We start from the raw sequence: 24,155 nt of genomic DNA on the forward strand, positions 1-24,155 counted from the left end.
AATTACGAGGTCCAATTTGTCAGCCGTCATCGGGTAAAAACGACAAATCAAAGAATTCAACTCTATATATAACTAATATAGGACAATGGTGTAGATTAAAAATTACACCACTCCAGACCCTTTTGTTTTCAGCATAATTAATATTGCCAATAATTAACAAGTTCCGGGTCGAATCCGATACCGATACAAATAGTATGTTCAGCTATTACCTTATCTGTACGTTCCGCATTTGACAGGCGCACCACCAAACGGTGTATTTAGGATTTTGCTATATACACGGGTCATAACCAAAGGATTGACACTACTAAATTCAATCATTGTCAAATTGTTCCCTATTGTAGTTTTATTCAGCAATCAGCAAGACTTTCTAAGATAACTAATATAGGACAATGCTGTTGATTAAAAAATACTCCATTCCTGGATAGCCAGGACCTTTTGTTTTCCAAATAATTAATATTTCCAATAACTGATAAGTTCCAGGTCGACGGGTTCAAACAGAAAGATTTGAAAGCAGAGAAAACTGTGTATCTTATAATCGACATGACTTATCAGATGACAATACCAATTACTAAAATAAGGCTTAGGCATAGTTATATACTTTAATTCAGTCACGGACCCGCGATATCACGGGTGTGTACTTGTATTTAACTAAGATTTTGAGATTTTTGAACGTTTGAGTCTTATACAGTTTTTGGTTTTTTAGGCATATCATGAAAAGTGGCTAGCTGTTATCTTGATTGGCTGCTAAAAGGGGCTGCCAGCATGAGTCTGGTGCTTTATACTGAGGTTGCTAATCTGGCAGCTCAGTACATTTGTTTTTCTTTAAACGAATTCGCTCCAAATATGTATTCTGAATTGAACATTTAATTAATTGTCAAAATAATTGACTGGTACACGTTAAACTTGTATATAGCAGTGTTATATTGACTTGGTTGTCATGTCCGCTTCTATATACTTCATATGACACTTCTTCCAGGTCAGTTCAGTTTTCACGCCTCTGACACAGGTCTGCACACTTTACAGAACCTAAGGATTGTTGTCTATGTCTTATCGTCACACATATAAAGAAAGATTTATAAGTATTATTGGTCTTCCCTGCTACATGTATTGAGATAACATATTTTTATCCTATTTTCACTAAATGTGTTATTTGTATTTTAGAATCTGGCTTAAGGTACATAGAGATAAACTGTTGATATATTGTACTGTAAATTTTAGTAGGCAACTTTTGAGGTTAACCAGATATGGTGTTGATTGGAAGATGTCTTGACCTCAGTAACACTCAAAAGAGCTAACAACACAAAAGATATACGAAGAACTAATAACTTGTATTACAAAACGTTTTGTTTAGAGATGTACTCGTTTTTTTCAATATAAGATTGTAATGCAAATTCCGAATTGTGCTTTTAAACTTCATACAAAACTTGCCAAATTAACGAGAAAGGTACCGGATAATGGCAGCCGTCTGGTTTATTATTGTTTTATTATCTACAGTTAATACAGGCATCTGACTATAAGGTGTTTCTGAAAAAGATCATGAACTCAACGTTTTCAATATTGTTTTCTCAATTTTGTTACAATAAGCTACACCTGTGTTCTTTATTTATATTGCCGTGAGGGTGTTAGCTCGATAATTTTTTTTCACTTTGGTTTTCTTTTTGGTACCAATACATTTGATAAATGGAGAAGGATATGCAGCTTTCTAATAATAGGAAGAGAGTCTTTCAAGGATTTGACGTTATTAAAGGATATTACATGACAAAGTGAAACGCATTTTAGGACATTCTGCACAAGCACATTTATAAATAAGTTAACTTTGCCTTTTGTTTTAGTTTCTGGCGTTTAAGATTCATATATAAAACGTGATTTGCGAGTTCGTATTTAAATCCGCGTGTAAGAAGGCAATTCGATTAATTTTTACGGCGGTCAAAAATAAAATTTAAAATCGAGGACATCTTTAATGATTGGGGGATAATATTTTAAGATATTATAGGGAATAATTGACAACTAATAGCAAATAACGAAAAATGAAAAGAAATGGTCTTCAGATTAAAAAATAAAAAAGAAAGACCTCTCTTTTTCAAGATCCTTCTAAATCGGTTAAACATCTGTAACCGTTTTTTAAGATAGTATATTAATGTATACCTTATTGTGTTTAATTTGAACGATGAAACATTGCACTACGTACGCTTATAAATGATATGTATATCTAGAATATAGCATGTCTGTCTACGTTAATGGTTGACTTAGCATAGAATAGAACAATTACGTTAACAATAGAAATCTTATATCCTTCTTCACATGAATACAACTTAAAAAAAAATTTTAAGATTTATATATAAAACGTGATTTGCGAGTTCGTATTTAAATCCGCGTGTAAGAATGCAATTCGATTAATTTTTACGGCGGTCAAAAATAAAATTTAAAATCGAGGACATCTTTAATGATTAAAAAATAAAAAAGAAAGACCTCTCTTTTTCAAGATCCTTCTAAATCGGTTAAACATCTGTAACCGTTTTTTAAGATAGTATATTAATGTATACCTTATTGTGTTTAATTTGAACGATGAAACATTGCAATACGTACGCTTATAAATGATATGTATATCTAGAATATAGCATTTTATTTTTGACCGTAGAAAGACATGCTATATTCTAGATATACATATCATTTATAAGCGTACGTAGTGCAATGTTTCATCGTTCAAATTAAACACAATAAGGTATACATTAATATACTATCTTAAAAAACGGTTACAGATGTTTAACCGATTTAGAAGGATCTTGAAAAAGAGAGGTCTTTCTTTTTTATTTTTTAATCATTAAAGATGTCCTCGATTTTAATGTTAAAATTTTTCAAACATTTAATGCACCTGCTTTGGTCTTGAAATTTCTAAAAATTATAACATGAATATTACAATACATATAGAATTTGCAAAATGTATTATAACATATATATCACAAAACATTATAATTTGCAAAATAATCACCTTTGTTTACCAATATAAAGATAGCTAATAAACCGGGATTGGTTTTTGTCTGACTATTTGTTTTCTTCTTAGCAAACAAGCTATGTAAAGGTTCGGTATACAAAAACTTGTCCAAGGATTTATAAACCTCCTATCAACTTTAAAAGGGGCGTTACACTGTTAAGAGGTTTGGACATTTAAAGTGTCGGAAAAATACAAGGCATGTTTACACATTTTCATATTATATATATTGATTCCATGCAGAACAAGATGAAACATGTATGACGGAGAGTTCACTAAAAATAACAAATTCCCTGTTATCGATATTAATATAATTTAGTAAAGTAACCACTTATAAAAAATGACCCAAAAATAACAAACTTTTTACCGAAGGAAAGTGCGCGTAGGCAACATAAGTCATAGATAATGTATGTTATTTTTTGAGGAATGGGGGGGGGGGGGGGTTAGTTTTTATTTCGGGATAATATTACTTTAAACCTTGATGTGCTATAAATATTTTTTCCTTTGCTATTAAATGAATTATACAACATATTTTGTTCGCTTCCATTTTCCCTTTATAAAAAATAAGAATCAAACAATTTGATAATAAAATAAATCATCCAAGCCTCACACATCCCCCACCCCAACCCCCACCCACAGGATACATGTATTCATAGAAACACTATAAATAGAAGTTGACCCCACATGGACTGTTTTATATATAATGAAATATAATTGATCTTATCTTACTTGGGGGTGGCATGTCGTGTCCTTTTCCAAATCTAGATTTTTTGTAATTTTTACCTTTTTCCCCATTCTTTTTTCACATATCCCACTTTTTTACCCCTATATGCTTCATCCCTAATTTTACCCCTATATTCCACATACACATTTTTCTACCCCATAAGTATCCCAAAGCGCAAAGCGTGTTATTGATCCTCTCTAAGTCTCTTACTTGGTTTAAAAGCTGTCCATTTATCGCCACTTAGTCTCTCGTCCTCAAACTCTTTTCCAGCTGCAGCAAACACATGTCGAGGTAATTCTGTTCTTCCTCTAATGTCGAAGTAAGATAATTTGAATTTAGCAGGCATTTTGACTGTTCTATGATCTTAATTGCTAATGAAAAATGAAAAGTATGTACAAACTACCGATGCTATGTGTATTATATACTAAAATTATGTCAAAAATATTGCCTTTAATCCATGTTCTATTTATTGATCCCATCGATATATAACTTGTATGAATAGATAGTTCCACTGGCTACACGTAAGCGGTCGATACATATATGTTTATCCAATGGAATAGTACAAGTCGGACGTTCCCATGTAGAGAATCTTCCAGTAAATGAACTTTTTATATAGATTAGACCGTTTGTTTTCCCGTTTGAATGGTTTTACACTAGTAATTTTTTGGGCCCTTTATAGCTTGCTGTGCGGTGTGAGCCAAGGCACCGTGATGAAGACCGTTCTTTGACCTATAATGGTTTACTTTTATAAATTGTGACTTGGATGGAGAGTTGTCTCATTGGCACTCATACCACATCTTCTTATATCTATTTTACCAAATAGTGTAATGACTTTGCCATAAAAAAAACCCAAAAAACAAACGAAGGAAATAAAAAGCAAGTGATTGCAACGTCTTTTAGCAAAGATCGGTTGATCTAAAATAAATTCCTTACCTTGATTTCTAATCAGGTCAATCAATTAGTGCCTGTATGTCATACAAATACTGCAATCAATGTATGTGTGAAATTAAATCGTAACGTTATTTGATTGATATAGTCTTATTAAATGGAGGCAGTTCACGTGAAAGATAAGCCTGAAGGTATAAAACTTTGTTGTTATGGGACATATAATAGTGATACCCAATACAGACATCGTAATGACATGAAGGATGTGTTTTACATTGGATTAAGGCATGTTGGAGACTCATGCAGACAAGACAAAAATTGTGCATACATGTGTATAGTAAACACTTCGTCGGTGTGGAAGGACCAACTCACATTCATCCCGATCCGATGCCTGCACTGTTACACACAATGAGAAACTGGTGAGTGAGTGTATATCAATCACCAATGGAGATCTCATATTTGCAGACCGGAGATTCACCATAGACGACTTATTGATGTCACGACCAGCAGTCAATATGTTCTTCTCATATATTTTATGATGGTATAATACTAAACCCCTAACGGGAGGAATTGTGCTTGATATTATTATGATGAAGCCATAATCTTTCAACCAGTTTAATTGAGGTCTGGAGCTGACATGTCATTAACTGCTAGTAGTCCTTTGTTAATTTATGTATAATTGTCATTTTGTTTAGTTTCTTTTGTTACCTATTCTAACATTGGACTCGGACGTCTCTTAAACTGAGTTTTAGGATGCTTACTGTTCTGCGTTTGTTTTTTTTGGTCTTTGTTAGTCTTGTATGATTTTTAATTTTAGTTTCTTGTGTATAATTCGGAGTTTAGTATGACGTCCATTATCACTGAACTAGTACCATATTTGTTTAGGGGCCAGCTGAAAGACTCCTCCGGGTACGGGATTTTCTCGCTGCATTGAAGACCCATTGGTTGCCTTCGGCTGTTGTCTGCTCTATGGTCGGGTTGATGTCTCTTTGACATATTCCCCATTTCCATTCTCAATTTTACTGTGTTAAATATACCACCAATTCTTGGAAAAAGAACCAAATTCACTCCAGAAGAGGAGTTTTAATCCAGACGTATTAATTGCTAAACAAGAATTCATGTAGAAAGATTTATAGAACGTGTTATTACTTATTGGGAAGATTCCTCTTTCATTGACAGCAATAGCTAATCAGATGGGTTTTGTGGCATCCTGCCTTGCCAATTTTCAGGAACCACTTGTTAGATAATTTGTAAACAGTTATACTTACGTGTATATGTTATACTTACTACGAGGCCATTCATATATACATACATGTACTCTACAATGAATGTATGTACATGTACTAATATATACCTGTTTAGTTTTACTCCTGATATATTCTTTATATTTTAACCTCCCTCTTTTTCGAATCTTTATATTTTTTACTCTATTATTGTCTATTCTGTAAACGATCCCATCCAGATCCTGTTCTGTGAAACACACGATAGAGGCCGGCTCTGAATGGGGATCTTCATTGCTTAAATCATCTTTTTGACCATTTTTCTCTATTTTTCTCTATTTTGACCCTTATTATCTATTCTTTATATTTTAGAACCCATGGCCAATTATTTTCCATTTTTTTTTCCGACCCATTATTTTTTTTAAAATAGTTCTTTTTTTTTTGTCCCTGATTCTGCTCTTTTTGTCCATTCTTGTCTTTTCTGTAAAGCCTATCAAGACCCTTATAATACAGCATCTATAAATACTGTTAGAATATTTGCCTGTATATATGTTTGTGTTAACACTCTGAAATCTTTGATGAGAAATTTTTTACTGCTACATAATTAATAATATTACAATAAAACAGCTTCATCATATTTTAATTCAGAAAATTGCAATTTGTAAAACACATTCAATAAACAGATAACTATAAAATAAAAAAAGGTACAAATAACATGTCCTATTGTATACGATGTAAATAATTTCAAATATTTGTTCACATTCTTATGTTTGTTAATGTAAAACCATGTAAAAATTGAAATAAATAAATGAAAGAAAAAAAATGAGTATGTTCCTTGATTTACATGTCTGCTGCCGGTCGCTTCTCCAAATATTTCTGTACATTAGCATTTGTTTTTACACTTTCGTAAAACTTTTTTACTTCTGCAAAGTCTTTGTACACGCCTTCACCCATCGTTGGGTTACATGTTAGTTTATCAAGCATGTCAAAAGCAGCCATATCCGCAACTGTCAACTACAAATAATAAAAAAGAGAGAATAATATCTTGCACTTACTTTTTTCCATTTTTTAAAATTATTTTAAAAGACAAAGCTTCTAAGAAATATGCCATTTTAATTTTAAATTTATCACGTGGTCAAAAAAGGAAACTGATGTCCAACAGTCAATTGATTCAGAATCTAAATATCCTAAAAAAGACTATACTGACTTGATTGATTGTTGTTAAACGCCACTTTCAGTGCTAATTAGCTATAAGACTTTTTTTAGCGGTCAGTTTTCATTAATGCAGAAACTCGGAGTTCCCGGATACAACCATCGACCTTCAAAAGGATTACTGACAATCCTAGTCAATTAAGAATAGAGTCGAACGCACCTGCCGCTTGTTGGATTCGAACACACACCATCAGTGTCGACAGTCTAGCGATACGTTATTGCATAAGATCACTGGATCATGGAGGCTACATGCATACTAGTATTGGCTCTAGAAATGGATTATCATTAAAATATCACATGTTTCGTTTATTCTCTATTTAATCAAAACAAAATATATGTTCTACTGGTCCAAATGCTTTGCTTTATATATATATTTGTTACCTTTGATCCAACGAGAAACTTTCCTCCATTTTCTTTGAGTACCTTGCACAAATATGTGAAAAATTGGGGCAAAACTTCGGTACTAAACTTTTTACCAAGTTCTTCCTAGATAAACAAATAAAAAGATTGAAATGAACAATTGCAAGTTTTAAACTACTTACTATGAAATGATGGTATAAGACAATCTGTTAAATATGTTTTTTTCCACATTGTTGAAGATCTTACAGTGATGTATAATTGCTTATATCAAAGTTATTTGAACGAACCCTGTTCTCATTTTGCAATCATACTACATCTCCTTATTTTCATAAAAACTTGTCTTACGATTGTTAATCTCCGTGCTAGTTGAGATCATATGAACGATATTGCGATTATCGTGGATGTATCTGCCCTGGGCTGCGTTCAATATCGTAGCAGCTACGCAGTGCTACGTAGATTTTGACTATTGAACGTGTAGCTATAGACTAGTAGTTACATATATATTGATAGCAGCTACGTACGGCTACGTAGCTGCTACGATATTGAACTCAACCCTGATTGATCTACATTATTGTGAAGATTTTCGTCGGTTAATTGGTCTTGATGCTCTATATTGTTGAAATTTTCGAATGTAAATCGGTTTGAGGATCTATATTTTTGAGATTTTTGTAGGTAAATTAGTCTTTATGCTCAATATGATATCAATACGACCTGATGTTTATGCTAATCTCAGACAAAACATGCTATCATTTCAATATCTTAATCGTGTTAATGCTTAGCCCCATCCATGAACTTGTTTGGTATATTGTTGTTAGTCTTTAGAAATATAGTAATTTGTATATCATTGATTAATTGATTCATTGATTGATGATGGTTAACGCCACATTGTAGGCTGTTCACTATACCAAAGCAGTCAATTTAATTGGTGTAGGAACCATGAGTCCCCAGAGAGAACCATCAAACTTCAGTATGTAAACTGACAATCTTACTAACTTCAGATTAGAGTCAAACACACCTACAACGTCCTAGAATTTGAACTCACCTTCAACTTCAGTGATTCAGTTATTAAACTATGAACTATCGAGGCCCAGCATTCAATTTGGCATGTTTTAATTGTTGCTTGTTTGTGTTCTTGTACATGCATGTACGTATTTACTTGTGTTTGTACATGTACGTTATTGTGCAATAAAGTTTACCTACATATTAAATAAATTACCTTTTGTGCTTCATCCTTTTCGAAATGTAATTTAATCATAGCAGTTAAGACATCAACTGTAGTTTCAATGATGATGTCACACTTTGTATTTTCCATATTATTTGAACCATACAACCCTGTTAAATGTTGAAATAATTTAAAAAAAATAAAAATTGAGTGGGTGATCTTCATTTTTTAAATTCGTCAAGTTTAAGCTGTATTTCTATGTTCCTTGATTTTAGTTAAACTGAAAGCTCTTAGAAAAATAAGTTTCAATTGTTTGATAAAACCGCTATACTTTCAGTATTGTTGACTATATCGTTGCGGCCAGTTTTTTTTTATGGGGGGAGTTCATTGAGAACCACCAACTTTGGCTTCGAAGACAGTTTATCTTGCTGGAGAGACATTCTCTAACCCCTGGATCACCACATGCAACGTTCAAATATAAACAAAAGAGGTACAACCCCTGGAACAATCTCAATCACCAACCAATCCGCTCTTATGTTTTTATTGATTATCTCACGGTGTTCTTGGAGGCCGTGTAGTGACCTGCTATTGTTATTATATTTGTAATTTGGTCTTTATTGATGAAGTTGGTTAATCTCGTACAACATCTGTTTATTTTTATACTAGTCCTATTTGTGAATTTGGATAATACTGGTTCACACATGTTAACTGTTGATACTGTAAATATTCGTAAAAGATCTTTAGATTTTAAGTGTCACACCTCCAATTACTCCCCCAAATTTAGAACGTAGGCCTACTCGGACAAAAAATAGTGCATTTGATGCCATTGTTTACTTAAACTACCCAACAAATTTGCAGAAATGAAACTTTTGGTAAAATAAAAATATATTAAGACCATTTTGAGCCCAAATTTTCTTGTCTATGAGTTGATATTAAAAATTGAGGATTAATGCACTCCATAGTATACTAATTTAAGATTTCAAGAAAACCAGGGGTTATTTTTAGTGGTACATCAGTTCGGAAGGTCTCTTCTTTCTTATATGGCTTTAAAGGTATGTTGAAAATTGGCACGAAGAAAGGTGATACCTGTACGATTCAGGACATACCTGGTTTGTAAGAGGTTAAACTTAAGATAAAAAATTTAGAAAGCTATGAAAATTGCAAAATTTGGTTGAACAGGGACTTTTAATTGGTGGTCTGATACCTTTATAGCTGACTATGCGGTATGGGCTTTGCACATTGTTGAAGGCCGTACGATGACCTATAGTTGTTATATTTTGTGTTACTTTGGTCTCTTGTGGACGGTTGTCTCATTGCTAATTATACCACATCTTCTTTTTTATATTTAGAGATGAACAAGATGTGAAATGTGTTAATTTGCAGTTTGCTTAACCTCAGAAACATATTGCAAAGAATTATAAAATAAATATATAGTAAACACTAATAAATTGTATAGCAATATAATATTTCACACAGAAAGTAACTAAAAGTAGCATGCAATAAATTCTTAGACTTAGACTAAATAACTTTTTACATATGATTTTTACTGTATGATAATAACATTAAATTAAGTTGAACTCTATATTTTTTCAAATTGGTGCTTAGCGGGCTGATATGAAAAGTTTATCACATGCTTCGATTGTTATCACATGCCTTTCCGTAACGTTATCGCATGGCATTCCGGTGATACTCGGCAAATTCCGGAAAATACACCTCAATGATACGTTTTCAGTGAAAAGCATTACAAAGTAGTGTACAAAATAACTATTTGGATACTGGAAAGTATGTTGTGTAAAGAAATAAATAATAATAACAAAAAATATTTTAAATAAACTCATTTTTTGAAAGTTTCAAACATCATTTAGAAAGTTTCTTTAAAAAAAGTTGACTTTTCCAAACAGTGTTCCTTATGTATATTGATGAATTATTTGTTTTGTCGATTCGTTCATATCAAAATAGTTTTCTTCTTTGTTGAGGCTCATGATAGAAAGATTGCGTATTGGATATACTAAATCTCGGGTCCGACGTCAGTGAACTTTTCAATCTTTGAACTTCTATTTTGGAACCACGTAAAAGGATCATTTTAATGAATCTGTTATTTTCTCCATTATTGAAGCATATGATAAAAAGATCATAACATGTCAATTTTCATATTTCATGCATTATCAGCCCTCGGTCAATATCAGCCCTCGAGCCATGCGGCTCTTGGGCTGATATTGAACCTAGGGCTGATAATACATGTGATATGAAAAACGCCATGCAATAATCTGATAATATTGCACTAGTGCAATAAATCTTCAAAATCCATGACGTCATCAACGAAAAAATCTTAGTTTAAACCAATTTTTACTTTCAAATATAATATTGCTATATATATACAGTAAAAGGGTTATTAGATATAGGAAGATGTGGTGTGAGTGCCAATGAGACAACTCTCCATCCAAATAACAATTTAAAAAAAAAGTAAACCATTATAGGTCAATGTACGGCCTTCAATACGGAGCCTTGGCTCACACCGAACAACAAGCTATAAAGGGCCACAAAATTACTAATGTAAAACCATTCAAACAGGAAAACCAACGGTCTAAACTATATAAAAAAAACGAGAAACGAGAAACACGTATAAATTACATAAACAAACGACAACTACTGTAATCAGATTCCTGACTTAGGACAGGTTCAAACATTTGCAGCGGGATTAAACGTTTTAATGGATCCAAACCTTCTCCCTTTTTCTGAAACAATTGCATAACATCACAACATAGAAAAAACAACATATATTGCACTCGCAAGCTCGTGCAATATAAAACTCTACTCGGGACAATATTCCCCAATATTCATGCAATAACCCTATATTATTCGTCATTAAATTTTACATGTACTTTTTTGTGTAATATAATATTTGTATGCAGAAAAATCACCGATAAACCAAAGTGAACCATTTCATCGATTAGTGGTTTTTGACCAGTGCTTTTAGACGTTAATATAAATCTTACCGAATTCACGCGCAAGGTATCGGGCAATGGCACCGGTCTGGTTAATCATAGTTTTATCATCCACAGTTAATACAGGCATCTGCCCATATGGTGTTTCTGAAATATTATATTATAAAAAAAATAACTTAATGTTTATAATAATATAATGTCATTTTTTTTGTCATTTTTTTTTTTTTGCAAACTGTGTTATTTATTGATATTGCTGTGATTGTGTTAGCTCGGTGAGAATTTCTTTTTGTCACAAAGAAGAGGTATATGAAGCTTTATACAGATAAAAAGTGTTTTACCGTGATTTGACGCTATTTTAGGACACTGCAAGACAAAAAGAAATACTTGTATAATAACTTCCAGTACATATAAAAAAGAAGATGTGGTATGATTGCCAATGAAACAACTGTCCACAAGAGCAGAGGCGTAGCATGCTAATTTATATTAGTACGGCAGAAAATAATGATGGGTCGCGAAGCGACGCATCCCGCCTCGTAGAGGCGGTTACGAGGCGGTTATTCGGCAAGGGGTTCGGGGGCCGCTTAAGGCCCCCGAGAAAATTTTAATAAATAGTGCCAAATCCTGCATTCTGACAACCTCCAGACACAGAAATTTGGTTCTCTAAAACCCTAGTTTTATGGGCAACAATTTAAAATATGACTTTTTTTTAAAAATCAAAATATAAAGATTCATGATAAAAAGTGCAACTTGAATCCTGCATTCCTGACAATCTCCTGACACTTAAATTTAGTTCCTGAAAAACATGTTTTATGTGCAATTATTTTACTCTCTTGTGTTAAAATCAATTTCAAAATATAGAAAACAGAATTTGAAACATGAATCGTGTCGAAAAGGCAGCAATTAAACTTTATCAAAAAAGTTGAAGGCCGTTGAATATCTTAGCCAAAATAAATACACGCACTTTAACTTTGTGTTGGACACCTTGCCAGGCCTTGGCATGCTCCTACAATACTTGAAAATTTTTGACAGAAAAAAAAGCGCCATTCCGAATATGCATACCGGTTGTAGGAAATGATTAAACTATCAAATCTTCGCTAAAAGTATTCAGGAAGTAAAGGGAACTATGAACAGACCGATGAACAGATTTCCAAAATTCCTTTTACAAAGACCAATAAATAAACATGATGGATAACTTTCAGAATTTCTCATACAATATCAAGTAAGGGTAAGACAAACGACGAATCTATGACACTGCGAAAAAATCTATTTTCATTGTGAATATGGTTTCATCGCAATAACGATCAATAAGTTTATGACGACAACGCTAGAACTGCTAAAGCGATAATATAGTAGCAACATAACAATGTTCAAACAACTTAGAACAAACAAAGTATAAGAACATTTCCAGAGAGGGACATCCCAATTTACAAGTCATTTATAAAGGCATCGTGATTACAGATTAGTTTGTATATATTGTATCACCATCACTTCTAGCGATCCGATGGATAAATCAGTTGTAGAGATGTCACTCGTTCAGACGTATTTAAATATTCTAAACATTAACTCAACAATGTTAGAGCTGTAAATTTGCGTTAGCAAATTTTTGTTTTTCCCTCACCAGAATTCGAACTGAGTTATCGTGGTACCAAATTGCATTGCACTATGATCGGCGCGCTAGACCAGTCGACCACTTTCGCTCTTATCAAAAGTGATAAACTAGAAAATATGCAACTTGAAGCGGCTATATGCTAGTTACTGGCGGTACTAAGCTATCACCCATAAACTAATTATACAATGAAACAGGATGGGAGTTACTATCAGAAAGACGTAAAAAACATGAAATGTTTCACAATAAGACCCCTGATTATTTAAGCGATATTATCCCTCACAACTGTTTAATATTCATAACTATGACACAAGACGAACGAATGACACACAACATATAAAGTGTAGAACAGCATTGTATCAGAAATATTTTCTTACGTCAGTCATTCGATCCTGAAATGCTTTTCTGGACGATATCAGATTTGGTCCCATCTAAGTTTACACTTAAACGTTACCTTAATCAAAATGTAAGTAAACTACCAAATTATTATTTATATGGAGAAAGGAAAGGACAAATACTTCATGCCAGACTTCGGATGGATTGCAGTAATCTAAACGAACATGTATTAAGAGAAATCTTGAAGAAATTAAAAACTGTACTTGTGGTAGAATCGAAAGCAGTAAGCATTGTCTTCTGTCCCTTGTCCAAAAACGTACAACAGAAACTATTCCGTTCCCATATACAATATAAAACACTCCTGTTTGGCAAAATAACCTCAGTCAAGAGGAAAATCTACTTGTTTTTAAACAAGTTCAACAACTTTTAGTAGATTCAAAGCCATTTGGAATATATAGTATTTCATGGTTAGGATCGTAATTGGGTGAGACAGTCTTGACAAAGTCCTGGACACACACCAACCCGGTACATATCATACAGGAAAGATCAGACAAAAAAAAATCAACTTTTTATTTGCAGTTATTTGCCTTTTTTTTGATTAATATATGAAGGGAAATACTGATTCGAATCCCTTAGTAATGTATTTCTGTAATTATATGCATATGAAATGTATATATGTACATGTTTTTTTTTTTATATGATATGTTTTAAAGAAAAAAAAAACCAGGTATTTCAGGGGGAAAGGTTGGTAACCGGGGAAAAAATACATAACAGTTAGATGCAGAGAGTTCAGGGAATATAATGGAATAGCATTTTCTAATAGCATTAAACGTATTTGTAAACCGTCGAAGATCAGACTTGGGGCTTCAGTGACTAAAATTTTAAAAAATCACTGTGACTAGGACTGGTCTATCATTATGTACTTTATTTCTAAGGATCACGCAAAGGTTGGCACGTCTACTATGTGAATGCTAGATTTATATCCACGGCGAATTTTCGTAACACTTGCTTTCAGATTTTAGCGTCACGGAACGCTAAATACTTTTTTTTTTTCGATATCACACAGTAGATTGCAGATTTGTAGAATGTAAAACTCCAAAATTACGAGAAATAATATACAACCAAGTGTCGCACGGAACTTTTGAACATTTAGTTTATCATATATAAAATTCACACTATAACTGTTAAATGAAGAAAAAAAATCGTTATTTTCCAATAAAAAATGTGTTAAATTACAAGTGAAAATCGCATTCAGTTTTTTTCGTATGTTTTGTTCAAAATGCAACATTCTTTGCAAACACTTCTTAAAATCTTGAAGGAAAACAAAGAGCCATATATACAACGCACATTAGCAAATATGAAAGACGCGATCACAAAAATTTACCATAGCACAAATGATATCACACATTCACAATGGCGGGATGTATAAGTACCGAGCCACGTCAAATAGATATTACCAAAACATGACTATTGATAAAACAGTAAAAATGTGTTACTGTATGGTGTTGTTGAAGTTGGATTATATTCCGATCGTCTTGGTGCCTAGAAGCAGAATGTGCATTTTAACAATGTGCAGATCGTTTATTTGTCTCTGTAGCGGATAGATCGGCATGCAATGAAATTGGGACAACTCGTTTATATTTTAGTCATGATTACTTAAACTTTATGGTGCATGCATACAGAGTAACTGACAATATTTTTGTTGCAAAAAATAAAATAGCAAAAATACCGAACCCCGCCCAGGAACATTCAAAACGAAAATACCGTTATCAAATGGTAAAGTCAAGAGCTCAAACACATCAAACGAATGAATAACAACTTTCATATTCCTGACTTGGTACAGGTATTTTCTAAAGTAGAAAATGCTGGACTAAAACTGGTTTTATAGCTTGCTAAACTTTAATATATTTGTATGCCAGTCGCACAAAATTCCATGCTTGCCGCACAACGTTTGTTTCTCCATTTGAGAGTTCTAACTTTGATTCTTCCATGCCATTTGTGTTTAAACCAGAACAATTGTAGAAGGCAGTAACATGCTATTGATAGTACTATGACTGTTCATGACCATATTATGCATGGTCAATTAAAATCTTTTGTAAGTAAAAAAAAATCCGTACTTTGATTAATACAGGGCAATTATTCGTTATCGTATATACTACGTATACGAGTTTTCGAACTTTGCTTATGAAGGTATACCGTATATGGCTATGACTTCTACATGGACCTTTCTATCATGATTGTTTTCTGTAAAATCTTTATTTTCTTTATTTCCGTTGAAAACCCTTATTTTTTTTATATTTTTTTATATAAATTTTAGGTACGGCATGCCGTACCAACGAACATTATTGGTACGGCGAGTGCCGTGCCTGCCGTACCGGCTGCTACGCCCCTGAAGAGACCAACAGTGTTGGTCTGTTGTGGACAGTGAGTTGTTCGGTGACCTATAATTGTTAATTTCTGTGTCATTTTAAAACAATTCAAACGAGAAAACTAACGGCCTTATTTATATAAAAAAATAAACGCATGTACATTTATAAATAAGTTGATTTTGCCTTTTGTTAAAATTTCTGACCATGCATTTCCATGTATAACAAAATGTGATTTGCGGGATCTTAATATTCAAAGCCGTTTAAAAGATTGCAATTCGATTAATTTTGATTCACCTACACATTTAAAATTTTAAAACGAGAACAGCTTTAAACACAAATACAAATATACCGCCGTAAGCACGGTTATTTTAAATTTGAAAGAATGCTTATACTATGGTCTTAATTTTAAAGAATGCTCGTATAATGGTCTATACGAGAAAATATATGGCTGAAAAAAAGGGGGGAAAAACAACAAAATACAAATATTATTCAACCTATACAGAATTTGTAATCATTGTATTAATGGACAACTAATAGCAAACCTGCATTATTGATGCTGTAGAAAGTTTTATTTGGCGTAAATAAAAATGGTTTGTTCCTCAAATGAAATATGTTTTGCCGCAAATGAATTGCCAATTGAGGCAAAAGCAAAGCACCGAACATAAGTAATAGATATCTCGTCTTATGGTGATGGCCATGATTCTATGTAGATTTCAGTATGGTACTGATCAATCCTCTCTATGTAGGGTAGGGGGAAAAGGGAAGGGGTAGTTTCTTTCCCCAGACAAACATTTTTTTTCCCTTTTTCAATAAGACACAAGAAAAAAATATTACATGTATACTTTGAACCTTATGTGTTATATTTTTTCCCTTACTGTAAAATAAATACAAATTATTTTGTTCGTTTCCACTTACTCTTCTGAAATAGTATATTTTTTATTAAAAAAAACGAAGAATCACACATTTTGATAATAAAATAATTCCTCCGACCAACCCCCTTCCCCACAAGATATTCTACTAAACCGCATAAATAGAAGTTGACTCACATGGACCGTTTCATATACGATGAAATGTATTCGATCTGATCTTACTGGTGTCATCTCCCAAATCTTGCTTCTTTGTAATTTTTCCTTTTCTCCCATTTCCATCCAGATCCCACCTTTTTTACTTCTATATTCCATTGTTTTATCTGTGTTTTCCCCATCCACATTTTACCCCCTTAGTATTCACAAATCCCCGAAAACTTTATTTCTCCTCTATTACTTGGTTTAAAAGCTGTCCATTTATCGCCATCCAATATCCCGTCCTCTTTTTCGAAATCTTGATTTTTTTTGTAATTTTTCAAACTTCCCTCCTTTTCCCTGTCTTTTCCCCAAATTCAACAACCTTACTTTTTTTACACTTTTATCCCACATCCCCACTTGTTTACCCCTATATCCAGACCACCTTCTCTTACTTGGTTTAAAAGCTGTCCATTTATCGCCACTTAATCTCTCGTCCTCAAAATCTTTTCCAGCTGCTGCAAAAATAAGTCGAGGCAATTCTCCTTTTCCTCTGATGTCGAAGTAAGATATTTTGTATTTAGCAGGCATCTTGATTTAATGTTGATGTCTTGATTACAAATGAAAAAATGAAAAGTTTGCATTAACTACCAAAGCTATTTAATTTTATACTTAAACCATGCCCTATATTACATCTTTAATCCATGTCCTATATAATGACACCATCGATATTTAACTTTAAACTTGAATAAAAGGAATGTTTATTTAACTGATTAGTACGGGTCGAACGGACGTTCCCATTGAATGAGTCTTCTAGTAAATGACCAGGCAAAAACATATAAAAAATAAATATAAAGTGATTGCCAACCTTTACTATTTCCTGTATTTTTAGCTGAAATTTCTATACTGAATATGAATATTAAATAACGTCTACATACACATCTACATGTACATAGTACGTTGTGCTGTCAATCTTGACCAATACTTTACGCTTCCGTTGGGCGCAAGAAATAGATAAATTTTATAAGATAAAACCAAAAATATATGTATAATAAAAAATAATTAATAAAGTAAAATTAATAAAGAAAGGAGGTATCCATTTGCTTTTCAATCATCTGGCCTGTACCTATCCGGCTTCCGTGGCGGTATCAGGGATATAATCCCCGCCAGGACAGCTCCAGTCCATCATTCGACTTACTTGGCAAATTGAATGGGGGACTGACCAGACTAGAAAGACAGTGTTGAAATATCGTTTCTAATATCATTTAGAATCAAATAACCAACCACTTGTGTGTTTTTTTTCATTGAGATTGTTTCCAATCCGCTTTCTTCAGGTTTTGCCTCCCAGGTCCCTGTTACTGGAAGTTCTGAATCGCTCTGTGTTATGTGAAAAGTGCTACGGGTGTTGGAAAGGACGTAACAATATTACTAGTAAAATGTCAGACTTAATAACATTTTAGACTAGTTATAAACGAATCTTCAAAATATAAAACGACGACTTGTTAAATTTAATTATCTATTATAAAAAGTGAGGTCCAGAGATTGCTAGGCTTGTGATCACTTTAGATGAACTGTTATCATATTTTGACCAATCGGCCAGATGACCCTTTCTATAAAAGTAATTATACACTTTACAGTCTTCAAAAATAGTTTTGAAAACTTGTTTTACCTTTTAAAGACAAAGGCTTCATTTTCAGAATAGAAAACGAATTTGTGTAGCTATAGAAAAAAGGAGATGTGGTATAACCGCCAATAAAACATCTTTCTCATCCAAGTCACAATTTCTAAAAGTAAACCATTGTAGGCCTAAGTATGGTCTTCAACATGGAGACTTGACTCACACCGAACATCAATTTATAGACGTTACGAACGGTAATCGGTCTATGTTTCATTTTACCATTTCTTGATGCATTATAAGTAGGTCCCCTTTTGAAAAAGTCTGGATCCACCACTCCGATAAAGTTCTAGAGTCTCTTTAAGTTCAGGACCACTGCAACAACTGTGTGAAGAAAAATAATAATGTCTTCATCTATCCAGTTTAGCAACCTACTTCTCCGTTAGCAGTCCAAATTTCACGTTTTTGACTGGTCTGCTTACATTGCAGTACCATACTTTAGTATTGTTGTCTATGTCGTATTGTCAAGAGTATGCGTGAAATATTTGCCACTGGATTGACAACAAACAAATATTATTCGAAAATATCAATCCAAAAAGGCCAACATAAGCTACTGCTTATTAATAACCCTACTTTCTGTTTATTCGTGTATATCTAGTAAATGATGATGAATAGGAAATGTATTCTTGATCATAAAAACATCACACCTACATGTATTTTAAATCAATGTACTTATCCAATGTAAAACTATGATGACCTGCCTGATTTCAGATAGGAACGCACGATTAAACTTAGAAATTAATTATGATTTATTAGTGCTGGATGCACTAGTTTCAATTATATATTATAGTAGATTCATTTCAATTGCAAATTTCATAGATACTGTGATTGAATTTTCAATCACGAGATTTATTTCTGTTATTTAGTCCAATCGCTTTAATATTAAAGAGATAAGTGAAAATTGTCAAAAATTTCACTCAACCAAAATAAAACAAAAAACAAGACAGTAACTTTACAATAGCTAGAAACAATAGCAGACTACACAGAGTATATCGCTTTGTGCTCGTGGTTTTTATTCTCAACTGTATTGGTATAGTAGATTTCTCGGTTGTGGGAGTACATTTACCCACGTACATGTATCACTCCTCTAAATATACAATTTCTATAACTTATATAATGTGAAAAAAAACATGGAAAACCAAAGCATACTCGCTAGCACTGTATACATGTAGTTATAGGATTGTGCGTTCGCAACAAGGTCGTATTCGCGCAGCATACAATATTTCTACAATCTGTTTGTAACAACTCAGTAAAACAGAAAACATCAATCCAATCTAGGGACAGGGTATACCTTGTTGTACGTTAGATAGGGGCATTTGGGGATATGACAGACAGGTTTAATAAAAATCAGATAGAACTTACCACTTACAATGAACACTTGACTTTCTTGTAACAAGCTGTATGTTTTATCAGTCAAACACACCTTAAATAATATTTACATACCAACCGTTAAAAATCGTTCGTGTAGAAAGTATTACAAATCAATATTAATCTATCAAATTTGAATATTGAAATCCGTTATAGTGCATACCTAGATAGTACAGTAAAGAAATAAGAATATCATAGAAAACAGATGTGGTATGATTGCCAATTGGACAACTTCCAACAAGTGACCAAACGATATGTATGTCTGTTGAACTGTAGAAAGCACTTCGAATTCAGCAGGGTGCATAATCCTCATGGTTCATACTGAATCTTAAATTTCTACTCTCGAAAATTGAAAGTCTTAGACATTATATTCAAAATCAAGGGTAAATGTTAGTTTCAATATTTGTTGTTAGCGATTTAGGATATTCGGCCGTGACTGAAAAAAAAGCCGTATTTTTTAAAATATAAGCCTGTAGACTACAGTTTGAATTGGAACAGAATCAACGTTAGTGGACAGTAGATCGAGAAATTGTGATTAACAACATTATTAAAGCACGCGCAATTTGTTCAGGATTCTCTAAAACTATGTCGCACTTTTAATTTTCAAGTGTTTTCTCGATTTGAAAATTGAGTACACGATGAAAGAATCCATCGGTTATGCGTACAGTGATTGATTATTTTAGAATATTTATTTACGATTTCTTACAGCTTAAATATGCAATTTTTTTACCTCAAATCTTAATAGACTTTTTCTATCACTTTAATTAATCTTGTTTTTGCAGATATCCTGCTACAAGTATGTAATATTTCATTCTGTTCCAGAAAATATATCAGAAGCGAATTGCGTAATTTTATTGATAAGAGTTGAGTTATATACTTATTGATATGATTAAGTTAAGAACGGATAAAATTATTGTCACACTGGTGGTTGTTACTTGCACAATTATTCTAATTGATTATTTTTCAAATAAAGATTTAGGTGACAAAGTTTTTAAGTTAATGGCTTATACTGAACATTGAATTAATCTTCATTATACATTTCTAATCTGTTTCATTTATTGGATTAAAATTATCGTCAAAGTCGCATTTACTTGATAACAAAAACGTTTTGAAAATAAGCTTGAAGTTCATAGTCTGCTCGGAAAACGTTTTCACAAGGCATTAACACATGACAGGGCATAAAAAGGATGCTATGATAATGCTATTATCTGCTCGTTTATTTGAAAAGTTATCGACTCTGATTGAAGAATGCGTTTAATGAATTTTGAAGAACAAACCTTTCTTTGAGTTTCAAAATAAGTTTTTAAAACACTTATAAAATGATACTATATAAATAAAGGAATCAAAAAGAAAACTAATCAAGGGTCCGTTAGCTTTTGTTCGAGATATAAGCCTTTGAAAACTTGGCGGGAAATGATTCTCTCAAGACTTTTCATACATTTAACTATGATACCTTGTTCCTTTCAAAAACTATGAACAAATAACAAAGGATTTATAAGAGTTTTAAATGTGGCTTTCAAAACTATATGTTATACAAATATGAAAAGAAAAGTAGAGTTTAGCGGGCAATAATTCCAAGGTTCTTATATGGATAAAGCCTGAGAAATCCGAATATTTTTCAAAAATAAAAAAAAAAAAACAAAAAAAAAAAAACCGGTCGAGTAGCGATCAATCTTAAGAACTAACAAATACAAATGCACAAAGTTTTGGAAATTTAAAAATGTTTAATAAACGAGTCGTGATGAGGTTTACAAAAAAGAAAAGAAAGATAAAAAAAATGTATACCAATTTCAAGCTAAGGAAAAATGGGGTTTACTAAGTTGTACGGACGCCATCACGAGTCGGTTGACCGTTATGGAAGATCCGATTCAAAGATGATAACGGGCATTTCCTTAATGTCGTAACTACAATCCTGTCACTTTTCCCGAGTGTGGACTACACGAAATCTTCATATTACCGATTGTATTCTAACACAAGTAATATGACGACCGGGTACCACATGTGGAGCATGATCTGCGTGTCCTCATAGTACAATTGAGTTACCCCCGGTATTTGGTGCGGTTTGTGTTGCTCAGTCATAAGTGTTCTTTGTTGAGTGTTTTGTACTTTTGTCCGTTAGTCCTTGTCTTTTATAGATTTTAAAATCGGATTGTTTTCAGGCGGGTTATTGTTTATTTATCTACCGGCATTTGTTTAATGAATGGCTATCATTTTATTGAAAAACAGTGTTTATAATATTTCTAATTCAAATGTCGAAGAGTACATTTTAAAGCAGGATATCGTTTATTAATTTGCATGCAATTTTTAAGGAATAACAATGGCTTCATTTGCAACAGTGTTTATAACTTTACCATGCACAAGAGTACAATGTAATTATGAAAAAAAAATACCAACTGTGTTTTAAGAAAATTTCTTACATCATTTCCTAGCACAGCTCTCAGCGTGAATCTATCATTAACCATTTCTTATGGAATATAATTTACCAGTATAAAGTAATAGCTTATGTAGAATACCGTTCTTGGTGTTTCAAGAGACGATGGATCATTCTGCGTGTTTTGATAGTGAGTTTGCTTGCTTGTAAAAAGCGACAAGCTTTAATCGGCAAACCTCGGTAGATTCCGCTGTCTGACATCTTATTAGAATATCATCAAGGTGTGCCGAATGCAAATAAAACTTATATTTTGACATATCACTGCCTACGTCAAGTAAGGATTTTATTTCAAACTTCTCTTTGAAGAATGTTCATAACTGACGTTTTAAGTACTATGACAGTTTATTTGTTATAATATTAATTGGAAAAAAAAGTTGTAAGAGTGCAATTACATGTTTAAAAGTAAAATGTTCTGTTAGATACTTGCAGTCTAGACGTTATGTAAATATAAAGTTCAGGTGGTATCTCATGTTGAAGATGTATATAATGATGACATGCATTGTTCTTGTAGTTGACAATAAATGAAGCAATACACAAAAACGGACAACAAAACTTAACCATTTCATGCCAGGTAAAAACTACAATAAATGATTATCATTTTCTGTATCACAAAATTATGTAAATTACAAACTGAAATAATCTTAAAAAAGGAAATGAAAAGCTCAAATATACACTTAGACTGGTTTTTTTTAGGGGTCTTTGTTTGGTTTTATATATTATTTGTCTTTATTGTTCAGGTTTTAAATTATTTGTACTTTAATTCATATATAATATTAATTGTTTTATTTATGCTACTCAAGCAGTAACTTGTTCAAGTAATGCATGGCTTCCAACTCATATTCTAGAATACGATAAATGCAGTGGTTTTAATTTTCAGATTTCATTATCACGAACAATGTTTTTGAAACATAATTCAACAGCAATGTATCTCCAATGTTAATTAATTCATACACCTTATTTTTCTTTCTTATTATGTCATTATTTTGGATTACACTGCACAACAATAATCTGGACTCTGATCTACGAGCAAGCGTTGTTTATACTTTTTAATTTACTCAAAATATAATGATGGGCATGGGATGAAGAAACTCGTGTAAGAAAGGATAACACGACACCGGAAATAAAAAAAGACATAGTGAGTATCAATGCATATGCACACAAAACCTCCAATATTTTTTTGAGTGACAAAACTACTTTCAAACTTTCGAGCATTCAACGGTTTTTATATGCTGTCGAGTTCGGTCTATTCTGATATATATTGAACCCAACCTTACAGGCGTGATTTAATACACACATTGATCGTGAAAGAATGAAATGAACGACAGCACTACCGTCACGGTGATATTGTGTTGTGTAAAACTACTATATAATAATGAATAATAATGAATTAGTTCTTTTGAAACAGCTTTGCACTAATGGGAGATTTATCAGTTAAAAGAGCGATGTTGTGATTGGTCAAATTTAGTATTTGCACACTCGTTACCTACCCCAAAACGTTACAAATTTTCCATTTACCAGCCATTTTTCTGATTTATACATGTAGCCGATCAATGTGATGGGATTCCTTTCTTTTGAATCCTTAGGGTATCAATTTTAAATATTTTGTTTGACTCTGATTGTGTTCGAACTAATGTTTTCGGATGGTCATCTAAGTAATGGTGACCAAAACGACAAAAGTTTCCTTTTTAAAAGCTCTTAGTATAAAAAAATAAAGATTTGGTATGATAGCAAATGAGACAAATCTATTCACCAAAACTCAAATGATTTGTATTTAACCAATTAAAGGCAACCGTACGATCGTCAATAATTAGAAAAACCTATACCGTATAGCCGTCTTAAAAGGTTTCGTCATAAAAAAATATCATATAATTC

The 24,155-nt window shown here is 32.6% G+C and overlaps 2 protein-coding genes across 2 annotated transcripts in view; one reads left to right on the forward strand and one right to left on the reverse strand.

Moving 5' to 3' along the window:
- LOC143055597 (uncharacterized) overlaps nt 1–24,155 on the forward strand; it is a 445,604-nt gene that overhangs the window by 328,726 nt on the left and 92,723 nt on the right. The window lies entirely within an intron of this gene.
- On the reverse strand, nt 6,442–17,473 carry LOC143055595 (putative glutathione S-transferase 7). Its single transcript, XM_076228757.1, has 5 exons — nt 17,265–17,473; nt 11,549–11,644; nt 8,607–8,722; nt 7,412–7,516; nt 6,442–6,832 (listed from the first exon to the last, which is right to left on the reverse strand). Exons 1-5 carry the CDS (start codon nt 17,398–17,400, stop codon nt 6,659–6,661), a joined length of 627 nt encoding a protein of 208 aa, XP_076084872.1. The 5' UTR covers nt 17,401–17,473; the 3' UTR covers nt 6,442–6,658.

The sequence above is a fragment of the Mytilus galloprovincialis genome, chromosome 12 (assembly GCF_965363235.1).
Source record: "Mytilus galloprovincialis chromosome 12, xbMytGall1.hap1.1, whole genome shotgun sequence".
In the NCBI taxonomy this organism is placed as follows: domain Eukaryota; kingdom Metazoa; phylum Mollusca; class Bivalvia; order Mytilida; family Mytilidae; genus Mytilus; species Mytilus galloprovincialis.